Raw genomic sequence first — 12,355 nt, 5'->3', positions numbered from 1 at the left:
GGGGCTTCTCCAGCTGTGTTAAAGCAGCATGAAGGCACCTTTGTTTTGTTCCGCACAATAAGTCACCAAATAATAAATCACACACGTTACCCAGACCAGGATGTAAGGAGCCTTTCATTTTTTTTTATACACAGAAATTTTGGTCTATTCTTTAAGTTAGGAAATTCAACTACAGACTTTAAATTATTATGTATCTGTGATCTTTCTCATGAAGTTTTTTTATTCATCTTTATAACAGGCAGATAAAAATGTAAAACATATTTATGAACTGAACACAGTTGACCAAGCCATTCCAAGTAATATAATGCTTTATAAAGAGGGGCTTCCCAGTGAGACAGGGCCCCCAGCCTGAAGACTGCAAAAACAAGAGCAAAAGATTCCAGGTCATGGTACCCCGTTTCTGAACTCCACACCACAGCACAAAGGTGACCTAGGGACTAAACAATCGACATTTACATTAGGCAACTTTATACAGCAGCAGTGAGGGTTTGCTTTTAATATCTATTGGCCATTGGTCCTATCGGTGTGTATACGACAGAGAGTGAGAAGAAGCCGGTGAGTGCAGCAGCACGCAGCTCCAATTTCAACCTCTCAAATTTGATTTCTCGTTGAAGAACACAAAGACCCTCAACAAATGGAGTTGCCCTTTTTCTTATTATCGTTTAAACAAGGACATCAGGGAACAGTTTACAAATGGGTGACATTCTCAATGTGCCCTTTAGAAAAAAGGGATGGCTTTGAGTTACCTGCAGCTGGCATTTTAAAGTGGGATTTTCTTTTCTAACCGAAATTCTTTTGCCCGAGATTTGACTGCTCCTGCTCAGGGGTGACATGGCATTCATGGGAACAGTGAGGATGACGCCTGCTCCTGTTTGGTTTGGTGTGGATGCTGGTGGAGGTGAAACAAGCCTTCTGAGGGGGCCAGTGCATGTTGGTGGCTTCCATTCCGATCCTCTGTTCCTCAGGTCCCAACTGTCTCCCAGTGGCTGAGCCCCAGGCCCAAACACCTCCCTGCAAAACGTGACACCTGCAAGTGTGGAAGGCAAGGGTCCCCGATGGCATCACTGTGTGGACCTAGGGGCTTCCTCAGGAGGGTGGCAAAAGTCGGGCCCCTCTTTATCCCCTTTGCTCATTTGGGGGAAACTGAGGCTTGGCCACCAGGTGCCCACACTGCCAGGATAGGCTCCCCTCAGGACCTGGTGCTGAGCCACAAATCCATGCCTTCACGGCTTAAGCTTGGCCTCTGGACACAAAGACTGGGCTGGGAAGAGTGCTTTGGTGGTGGCACCTCTGGTGTCACAGCAGACATCGAGGTGGTCTACTGAGGACTCCTCGGCATTTGCCAAAGCAAACAGTGGGAGTCCATCCAGGTGCTGAGGGGACAGGGTCTGAACTGTGGCTGCGTCCCTGCCGTCATTCTCCCACCACCAGCTCCTCTGGGCTTCTGACGCTCCCTCTCCCTCCATTGGCTTCTTTTGAACTCTTGGCCCTGCCCCCGCCCCCTCGGACCTGTGCTCAGCTGAGGCTGCTTTCTGAACTCTGGGCAGGACCCACAACTCCAAGAGTGCTTCATGCTCTTGAAGTTGGGGGGCGTGGCCAGGATGAAGGATGTGGAATTGGAGTAGAAACCAAAGAAAGCTGAAAACGAAACTCCCCTTTCACTAACTGGAGGACTCCTTCTCATCAATATTTTGGTTTTTTCCTTTTAGATTAAAATTTCCATTGAAAGGGTTTTCTCCTCTCTGGCAGGGGTCTCAGTGCAAATGCTCCAATTATACCTGCTCCAGACTGGAGCGCCCCCTCTCGGCCTTCTCCTTGGGAATCTCAGTAGGGCCGGGCAGAGGGGAGGAGCGAAGGGTGGGGGCGGGGTGATGAGGGACAAAAATGGGTTGACCAGAAAGATATTCTTGCAGTCTAGTTCCCTGAAAAAAAAAAAAAAAAAAAAAAAAAAAAACAACGAAAAAAAACCTTGTTACATTCAATAATGAAATTTCCAAATGAAAATGCCTGATAAGAGGAATGCAAATATCATGCCAGTAAATAGTTCCTTATTGAAATATGCATCTGGCCATGTGTGTGTGTACAGATCCACACACATACATATATGTGCATGCACGCACACACATGTACACTGCAGATGTGCCTAGTTTTTGCAGGGGGCGGATTGCTTTGTGGCTGCAGGGCTGCTTGCAGGCGGCTCCCTCAGGTGGCACCCTTCACAGCCCTGCAGAGCACTCCACTTTTTTTTTTTTTGCATGAATATGCTGATCTGATTGCCCCTGCATGGGTGCAACAAAAGCTCCCCATAAACCCAAACCAGCCCCCTGCCCACCACACAGCCCAAACGGCAAACACACGGTAAAACTGTAGTTTGTTAAAAAAGAAGCATCAATAGAAAAAAAAAGGTGGGGAACTCAGCTCTTCGCACTTTCTACTTCTTCTCCTTCCTCCTTTGGACGAAGAACCTTCTCCTCCCACTTCTTGTCCTCCTCTTCCTCCTTTTCCTCCTCCCTGTCCTCGTCTTCCTCGGTCCGGATGAGGAGCCTGTGGCAGGCTGCACCCTTGTTGAATGGATTTGGGTCCTTGCAAATGCCCTGCCAGAAAGGTCTTCAGCCACCTTAGTTGTTCCCTTGTCTTGCAGGTGTGCAGGTCCCCATATGTGTGTGTGCGTGCATGTGTGCGTGTGGCTTCGTGTGAGTCCGAGTGTGCGTGTGCGCATGTGCTGAGACAAGTTCTTGTTAGAGGGACGTCTCCACGCTGTGGAGCGGGCTCCCGGGACTGGAGGAAAACACTGAAGAGGTAGCTGACTTGGTGACATGCGTGGTCAGGTAGATGCCGCTGTCTATGGCGTTGTTGTTCTGGTTGGGGGACGGTGGCGGGGGGGCCCGGAGGTGCTCCTCGTTCTCGTCCACGTCCGTGTCATCGATGAGCGGGATGTTGTGGGTGTAGTCATTGATCAGAAACTCGGGCGTGGCCATGAAGTTGTGAATGGAGGTCTTGGATTCTGGTTTCTCCAGGCCTTCATAGAGCGAGCTACGGAACGCTTTCACCACCCGGATCTGGAGTGGGAGGTGGAGGGACAGGGCCCGAGGTGGGAGCAGGGAGGGAGGAAAGGAAGGGAAAGGAAAGGAAACGTGGAAGGAAGGTAGGAAGGAAGGAAGGAGACAGTCAGTGGCCGGCTGGTGCTGGTAAGTTCCACCCACATCAATGGCTGGGGGTAATGGCATGAGAAATGTCCACCCATTTGTTGGAGGGCTGCTACGGAATGGGGTGGCTCTGCCTGCCTTTGGAAAGAGTTTTCAGGTGTGGGCCTTGGTCTCGTCAACCGATCCGCATGCAGGAAAAGATGGCAGTGTCTTTCTCTAGGCTGAGCTGGGCAGGTATTCTGGAACTCGAGAGTGCTGCACTAGGCTCTTGGCTGCGACCTCCCAATTCCCTGTCCTGGGGAGACGACTGGCTTTGGTGACCTCTGGGGTCTCTGCCCAATCTGAATTCCAATTTGGTAGAAAAGAAAGATGATTTGAAAGGGAGAGAATGCTGGTGAGTGGGCTGTCTTCTCGATCTTACCAGAAAGTCGGAAGTACCTGCTGGTATGAGCAAGTTCCCAGCCTATGGGCACTGCCGGCCTTTCTCGCATGGGTCTCCCTCCATCCCCCAGCTCCCATGGCTGGAGCCGGGACCTGCCATGTCGAGAGTCTCCCTGCGGCTAACTCCACTGGCCACTTCTGCATCTTCGTCTGATTTGATCCCTCAGGGCACTCAACACAGATGATCATCCCTCTTTCTGGAAACTTCTCATGGCTTCCTGACATTGCCCCTGCCTGGCCCTCTTCCACCTCACCAGCTGCTCTGGCCCCGTCTCCTCCACCGCCCTCTCTTCTGTCCCTGGGTGCCCCAGAGCTCTGGCCTGGCTCTGTCCCTCCTCCTCTCTGTCCATACCTCTCCGCCCTGGCCACAGCGCTGGGGCCCATCTGGCTATAACCAGAAACTGTGGCCCAGGCCTGTACTCAGAGCTCCAGGCCAGAGAGCCCAGCAGTCCCCAGCTGGAGGTATCTGAGACCGAAAATGGCCACACTTTTGATTTGCACCCACTAAAGCCTGTCTCTGCTCAGATGCCCCTGTGGCCTCCTCATAGCCCCCGAGTCTGACTGAGTCTGGTTCAATCTGGTGCCCCTGCTCTTCTGGCCTCACTCCCCCTGTCCTCTCTCCCATCTCCTCCTCCATCTTCCAGTCAGACATTCCAAAACTTGTGTCTCTGTCGCCTCCCGGGCTTCGCTCTGTGTTGTTCCCTGGCCATCCCTCCCCACAGGAGTTTGCAGACCTCAGATCAGCGGAACTTCCCACAGGAAAGAGCTCCTGCTGTGTCCCAGACTCCCCCAGCACAGTGGCCCTCTGCCCCCAGCTGAGCGCACCGCAGCTCTGAAGCCCCCTGACCCTCCGGCAGGGCACTGCTCCAAGAATGAGCCCTTCCCTCCTCTGGCTTCTCCACCTTGCCTCACGCACTCAAGTCCTTGCTGCCTCTCTTTGCTCCCTGGCCCCTCAGCCTGGGCTCCCTCCTGCTTCCAGAAGCCAGGAGTTGATGGGGAGGCCTCTGCCTGGCCTCGCACAGGCCAGTGTCAGCACAGCCGCCAGTGGTAGCTGGCCCACCTTGTACTGCCATCCCTATAGGGGGCAGCAGACGGAGCGCTGAGCTGCCAGGCAGACCCTGGGGTTCATTCAACACCTGTCCACCCCTCCCTATGTGAGCAGGTGGACACATTGGGAGTTCTGAAGCATTTCCGGGGCCAAGGTTCTATCTAGGATTTGGTTTTCTGGATTTAGACAAGGTGTCAGGGCTTGCTCAAGGGCTAACCCCAGCTCTCTGCTAGTTTTGGTTAATAAAATTTTACTGGTTTAAGTTTCATGCTGTAAGGGCACAGTTGTGTCATGGCAGCAGAGACCAGGCCTGGAAAGCTAAAAATATTTCCTCTCTGGCTCTGTATAGGAAAAGTTAGCCGCCCCTTAGTTTAGACAATGAATCACCTTTTCTCGGTGACTTTCTTTCAGCCCTCCAGGGGCTCAGCTAGGCAAAGCACAGTGCTTCGGAATCAGCTGAAATGATGCCAACCTCATCACCTCTCCAGTGCAAAAAGTGAGCCAGGGCCAGGTTTGGTGGTCCACGGCTGTAATTCGAGCACTTTGGGAGGCCGAGGTGGGCCGATCGCTTGAGCCCAGGTGTTCGAGACCAACCTGGGCAACAGAGTGATACTCCTCGTTCCTATTTAAAATAATAATTTAAAAAAAGTAAGCCAAAAAGCTCCACATTGGAAATTTCTGGCACCCCATCTGAAATCCGGTTAGGATTTTCTCTGGATTCGGGAAAGCCACATCCTCCAGATGGCAGATGGTCAGCTATTCTCACTCAGGCCTTTATCCCCAGACTGTTTTCTGAATTAGGGGTAACACAGAAATCGAGAATAATTTGACATTTTTAATGAAAAGAAACAGAATTCAGTTTTCGTAGCCAATGCAGATGTTGCCTCATTGTTTAGGCCTTTTCTGGTACAGGATTGTGGTGTGGAAGCTGCCTGGGACATCATCACCTGCTCCAGCTGTTCCCCATGCCCATCAAGTCACAGAAAGGACACAATGCTGCAGGCCTTGACCCCAGGGCTGTGTGGGGTGAGATTGCTGGCAGTACACCAGATGACCTTGGCCACACCCTTCTCCTCGCGGAGCTGGTGGCCTCATTCAGACCTAGGGCATGTGATCAGGCCAGGCCCCTGCTCAAACCTATGCACAGGTCTCACTGCACCTGGCTCAACTCCAAAGACCTCCACAAAGGGCAGCCAGGCCACGGAGCCAGCCCTTCCTTCCAGGCTGGGCTTCTGCTGCTACTGCTACTCTTTTCTCACCGGCTGCTCCAGCGTGCCCCCCGCTGGATGGCATCTGCCTTGTTTGTGGCTTAACAACAGAGCCTGGCCCAGAGCAGCTGCTCAGCAGACACTTGGGGAATGCACAAGTGACTGAGTGAACCGCTGCAGGATGGAAGGGCTGCCCCCCAACATTCTGCTGTTCGGGGGTGCTAAGCTTGGCTGGAGTCCTGGTGAGTCTGTTACAGCTGACAGTGAGTCAGCTTTCTCCAGGCTCTATTTTCCCCGCATTCTAATCCTGGGCCGTTAAACAATGTTTTGGTGTTGGTCTTAAGGTGGGGTGTTTTCAGCCCACCCAGCACTGAAGGATGCAATCAATTCCTGGGAGATTGGTTCAATGGAAAGCAGCAAACGTTTCTAAGACAGGCCCATCCCAGAGGGCTGCGCTCCTACCTGGGTGCTCGAGGATGCCCTCCTTCCACCAGCCTGGGTTCACTCTGTCCTCATCTCAGGCTCCTGCACCGCCTCCTGCTCTGCTCCCAGCCCAGGACGCGCCACCCCCCCCTACTGCTCCCAAAGGAATCTCATGGCCCCCAGGGCCCTCAGTGCTGTCTAGAGACCATCAGGCCACCGGAAATACTGCCGATACCAGCTGCACCACATCCACCTTTTCCTGGACTGCCAGACTTCTGCCCTGGCTGCCTCCCGGGTGTCCCCCCTCGGATGCCTAAGGGACCTCTCAAATTGCAGGAGGCCCGAGGAGGACTCTTATCAGTGCTCCAGCTGAACTCTGCCCACCAGTAGCCTTCCCATCCCAGTGCAGGGCTCTGGCCAAACCTCAGAGGCACTTTGACCCCCTGACCCTATGTACCAGACATCCACGTGTCCTGTGGACCCTATCCTAACTCAAAAGCATCTTCTACATCTGAGCCTCTCCTCACCTCCATTGCTGCCGCTATGTCCTGCCCGGGGCCCTGGGGTCACATTGGGACCCCAACCCCCACCAGCAAAGCCCTCCATCCTTCCTGTCCCTTCACTAGGTGGAGTTTCCGAGCTCTCTCTGGCTGCCGAGTCAGACTCTTGGTCCCCCATCTGGCTCCAAACCTTCCAGTAGGCGATGGAACTGGCCCGCGTCCTGACTGTGCGGAAATTCATTGAACTGTACCCCCAAAAGCCTGTTTTACTGTGACAATTTAAAAAGAAAGGAAATGAAAGCACTCTTCAGGGAGAGATGTCCCTAGGAGGGTCAGGTTGGGATGGGGGACTCCCCATCTCATCCGGGTGAGGCGAGGTGGCTCCCCACTGTGTGTTCCCACCTCCTTGTGTCCTCCTGCTGTCTCCCTCTGCCACACTTCTCCGTTCCCCATCATGGCTGATGGCCCTGAGAGGCCACAGTCCTTTACTCCTCACAGTCCCCCAGCACTGTCCGACACTGCTCCAGCCCCTCCTCCTCTCCCATCCCTGACACCCGAGGGCCCCTCCTCTGGGTCTAGGTACTCTCTTCTGGCTCTCGGCCTTCCATTCCACCTGCCGGCTAACAGCCTCTCGGCTCTGGCTCCAGACTTGGGCGTCGAAGCTGGGTCTCAAACTTAGCAGGCCCAACCCCCCCAGCCCCAGCCCCGCGGCTCCCTTCAAACGCCATCCAGAACCTGCACTTCGCCCCCACCCCTCCATGCCCTTAGCACGGCGGCCCAAAAACCAGAGCGTGTCTTGGTCTCCCCCGCTACAAGCCCTCCACTGGCTGTGGCCCTCGGAGCCTGCCCCGGTCTTTCTCACTCTGCCCTCTTTTACCCCTCAGCCTCCAGCACATCCCACCTGGGGACCTTTGCTCTGGCTGCACCCCACACCAGGAAGGCTCCCCTCACTCTTGTCTCCCCCAGCAGCGTGGTGCCCACTTCTGCTCCTTCCTTCAAGCGCCCCCTACATCCACCTTTCACTGGAAGGTAATCCCCCTGGGGCAGGGGTCTGTCTGTCTGGCTCGCTGCACCCAGCAGGGGCTCAGTGGACGGGGCTGAATGTCTGGGGCCCACACGGCTTTGCACCAGCCTCCTGTGCTGGCTTCAGCCCTCCCCATAGCTCTTTGCCCACTTTGCAATGCCCAGCCGGCTGGAGCTGTTTCTGAACACCCCACGCAGGGGCTCCCCGGAGCCATGACCCCTGCCCTTTCTGCTGCCTGGCTGGCCTTTCTCCTTCCTCTGAACTTAGCTCAAGTACGCATCCTTAGAGAGGCTGTCCCGGGCAGTTTGTTACCAGCTGCCCAGAGGAGACATGCTGGGTGCTGTGGGCTTGGCCCAGGCTCCTGACTTGCGTGGATGAGCAGTTCTGAGCCTTACACAGGGCGGGTGACGCTGCAGACTGACAAGGCCCATCCCTGGCCACACTGAGCCAAAGCGGAAGGGGTGCAGGTGTGGAGTGCCATGTGCGATGCCACTGCCGGCCAGCTGGAGTGGAGGTGCCCGCCATGTGCATGGGGAGACGTGCCCCTGGTTAGCCTTCAAGTGCTGGAGTTTGCAGTGCAGGGCTGGGGAGGAGGATGAGGGTGGAGAAGGGCTGCAGAAGCAGGGAGACAAGCGAAGGACCGAGAAGAGTAGAAAAAGGAAAGGAAAAGAGAACAATCAAAGCAAAGACTCCTGACCGCAGTGACAACGAAACGACAGAAGCTGTGCCTGACATCTTCTCACTCTTCCTTCTAATTCCTCAAGCAGAAACAAGCCCTATCCTGCTGCCTCTGTGCTGGGCACCAGCCCACCCGAGGGGCTCCATGCTCTCTGCTCAGTCTCAGCCGCTAAGGTTCACAGAGCTCGGATGCTTCTGGTCAATTTCCTCCCTACCTATCCACTGCTCAGCACCAACCACTGGTCCAGAACCTTCCTTCGGAGGCAGGGACCTGTCAGCTCCCCAGGCATCTGAGCTTTGAATTTAGAGCGGATTCTGAACACAGCAGCCAGGGAGACCCATGGGGAACTTCTCGCCAAGAACTTTAGGGTTTCCAGGCCCAAAACAACCCCTGTAGGCGTGAGGGTGCATCACAACTTGAAAGCGAGACAAAGGTGTCCTCAAGAGCCTGTGGCAATATGAACCATCAGTCAACTCGGGCAATGAAAAGCGAAGCTCAGATAGCCCGAACACTGAGGAGAAGATGGCTTCGGCCTCACTTCTCTATGTGGGGGAAGAGCAAGGCGAAGGCCCCTTTCTACCCCACGGGGATGTCACGTGCTTGAATTAGGAAAAATGAAAATGCAAACTCCACAGCTGGCTCTTTCCCCAAGGAATTGAACCAAAGAACGGAGAAGACAAGACATGGCTGTGTGTGTGTTGGCAAGCCAGAACTGCTTGCAGCTGGCAAGTTTCATGAAAATTGCCTCCCACCTTGTGTGCACACTCATGCCCAGGACTGTGTGAGCCTAGACCTGTGCTCCCAACACCAGCAAGCTGAACTGACCTGGGCGTGGCGAGTCAGTGTCAGGTGGTCGGACTAAAGAGGACCCAGGAGGAAGGCCCAGCTGAGCCCTTGCCTCCGTACTGGCTGAATCCAGCTGCGGGACCTCCAATTAGTCTTGGGAGGTCTCTGGCCCTGGTTCCCAGCTTGGGAGTCCACACTCGGAGTGCCTGATGGGGAGGGCCTTGGACCAGGGGTTCTGGGGTCTGCGCTAGGCTGCGTTCTGGTGTCTACTTTAGGGATTGCCTGGAAGGGCATTCCCCTGTGGTAGGGCCCAGGGTTCCAGGAAAGCCTAGGGCAGGGCTCTTGGGGGAGGGTTGCTACTGCTTCCAGCATGGAGGCAGGGTGCAGACTGTCAAAGATCTGAGAAAAAATGCCAATACACCGTTCCCAGAAACCAGGTAGGGAGGCTTGGCTCAAAGCACATGACCTTCCTGAGAATGGAGCAAACTCCAGAAAACAAGACTCCTTCCACCACGGGGCTGTGAGTGTGGTGAGCATGTCGCCCTGGGCCCTGGAAAGGAGTGTCCAGGGAAAGCCTGGGACTCACGTGGCCCGGTTTGGCCCCTTTGGCCACACGGTTTTCATGTTGCCAAAGCCAATAAAACCAAGCAACTGCTGTGATCTGTTTCCAGCATGATTAACCGGGACTAAACGGCCCTGAGGGACCCCCGGTGACCACATGGGACCAGACTCATGGCCCGCTGCCTAACCCCTGCTCCTTTGCTGGGCCAGGTCAGGAGGCATCTCAGGAACGACTCCAACAGTAAGCATCTCACACAGACCTGGCGTGGTGCTGCTGGAAGGATAGACTTTGGATGCGTGGCTGGGGTGTGTCTGTGTGTCCCAGTGGAAAACAGACATAAAGGGCCTCTCAAGTGGCTTTGATGGGGCTTTCCAAATGATCGCGCACCCTCCCATGCCTCCTAGTGGCAGACGCGCAGCCCCCCGTGCCTGCTGCCCTTGGTAGACCCGAGTGACTGAACCAGCTGTCCCTGACCAGCTCTCCGGAATGTGGACACCCAACAGGGAGGGTGATACTGTGGCCTCGGTGTGTGAGTGTGTGGTTGGGGCATGGTGTGGGGTAGTCACCAGGCCAGGCAGGGGAGGGGCAGTGGAGGCTGCCTGGAGCTGGGGGTCAGAAGTTGTGGCCGGCACAGTCTGACAATGCATGCAGAGGAGGGACGGGGCCTGTGTTGGGACTCCTGAGTCCAGAAGCAGCAAAGGCGTCGGAGGTTAGACAGGGTGGGGAGGGCTCGAGTGTGTGAGCACTGAGCACCAGCGATCCCGAATCTCTCGACCCCTCCTAGTCATCCCCTTGCTACTTCCTGCATTGGCCCCAGGGGCACAGGGTGAGGGGATGTCATGGTACCAACCACTGGCCCTTCTCCCTGGAGGACGTGAGGTCCTTAGTAGGAAAGGCTTGGGACGGAGGCAGCTCCAGTGCCCAGAAAGGCCCCAGACTCCTGGTGGGCTGAAAGGCAGCCTGGCCTGGAGCAGGCAAAGAGGATGGGAAACCGTGGGTTTGCCTTACGAACCCACGTGACTTGACGCCCCTGCAGGCCTAGTTGGGGCAGCCCTCTTGTCTAGGGGAGCTCCGTCACAGCCTTCAGAGCATCTCTCATCCACCAGAAAGTTCCAAGTAGAGGGTGGGCGCTGGTGCTAGTCCCCACTCTGCCAGGCCCGGCTGCTTATGGGACCCAGTGCAGGTCCTGGCCCTTGGGGACAACCTCCTTCCCCTGATCTCTAGGATGAGGGTGCTGGGCTTGGTGATTGCTTGGGGTCCTTGAAGCGTGGAGTAGGGGCTGGGTTCTGAGTTCTAAACCAATCCGCTGCACTGTGATGATGGCAGGAGGTGGTTCTGGCAGGTGGCTTCCAGAAGTGGGCATGTCCTTGGTGTTGCCAGGTCCCCAGCCAGCATCTTCCTCCACGGCAGAGTCCTTTCTGGGATGCTGATGTTCAGCTGGGATGGGCCTCTTCAGAGGGCCCTGCCACCCACCTTCTGTTGGAGCACACAGTGTGCAAGGGACAGCTGCCCTCCTTCTGGCTATCCGCCACTTAGGGCCCCCATGGAATAACTTGTGAACAGCAGGAGGGGTGGCGTCTCTCCCACTCTACTTACCCGGCACTGCCAGGCTCCGGAGGTGGGGAGGAGGGGGCCAGATGGCCACGGAATGAAGGCAGGAAGGAACTGCTAGGAGCCAAGGAAGAGAGGAGCAAGAGGCCACCCCAGGGAGGAAGCAGGAGGAATCCAGAGGGAGAAAAGACAGCAGGCCCCACAGAGGCTGGGCTGGACCTGGAGAGGGACAAGGAGCTGGTCCTGGGGTGGGATGAGGCCAGAGCTGTGGAGAAGGCTCAAGGAACGCGTGGAGTGGGGCCGTGGTGGCTGTCTTCCCCTTAACTCAACAAATGGGCAAATGGACAGACAGACAGGAAGCACAGAGAGAGATGGCAAAGAGACATACGGAGGAAGGCAAGGGGGAGGGAGGCGGAGGCACAGCCATGCCCCCTGCTGCCCTCAACTCCCAGGAAGGAAGGTGCTGGGAGGCCACGAACCATTTCTGGCTTTAACTGACTTGGCAGAGCCTCCTGTCGGCCTCTCTGGGTGGAGTGGCGGCTAGGCCCCTCTGGGCCCACGTCTAGAGCACTGGAGGCGCCGACTGCTTTTCAGCCCAACTGCCACGGTGTCAGCCAATATTTGTGACCAGGGTAGGTGGCCCCATGATGAGTGTGGAGCAAGCTGGAGGTGTGCGTGGCCTGTGGTTTGGAGAAGGAGTGTGTGTGTGTGTGTGTGTGTGTGTGTGTGTGTGCGTGCACACGTGCTCTGTTCCCAAGGGGGACAGGATGGGCCTCCTCCCTTCCTTAAAGGACAGAGTGGCCCAAAATGACAGCTTATGCAAGAGGAGGGGTGACCCCCACCAGGGACCTCTCACCAGTTCCTAAAAAAAAAAAAAGAAAGGAAAAGAAAAGAAATCAAGCTGGAAGAGTCTGTGATGGAAAAAGGCGTGGTTAAGGACTCCCATCTGCAGGGGAGTGGCGTGTTCGTGTTGGCAGAGGGGAGCGC

The 12,355-nt window shown here is 55.7% G+C and overlaps 1 protein-coding gene across 4 annotated transcripts in view; it reads right to left on the bottom strand.

The window, feature by feature from the left end:
- Nucleotides 1-200: 200 nt before the first annotated feature.
- The window catches only part of ATP2B3 (ATPase plasma membrane Ca2+ transporting 3), a 65,205-nt gene continuing 53,050 nt past the window's right edge, over nt 201-12,355 (bottom strand). For all 4 annotated transcript variants that reach the window (XM_054472072.2, XM_054472071.2, XM_063660861.1 and 1 more), the window contains one exon: nt 201-3,059. In XM_054472072.2, the coding sequence (XP_054328047.1) occupies nt 3,034-3,059 (26 nt within the window). In that variant the 3' untranslated portion in view covers nt 201-3,033. The remainder of the gene's footprint in view (nt 3,060-12,355) is intronic.

Source organism: Pongo pygmaeus, chromosome X, assembly GCF_028885625.2.
Source record: "Pongo pygmaeus isolate AG05252 chromosome X, NHGRI_mPonPyg2-v2.0_pri, whole genome shotgun sequence".
In the NCBI taxonomy this organism is placed as follows: domain Eukaryota; kingdom Metazoa; phylum Chordata; class Mammalia; order Primates; family Hominidae; genus Pongo; species Pongo pygmaeus.
The sequence above is the reverse complement of the archived record's forward strand: the minus strand, read 5'-3'. Positions and strand labels throughout refer to the sequence as shown.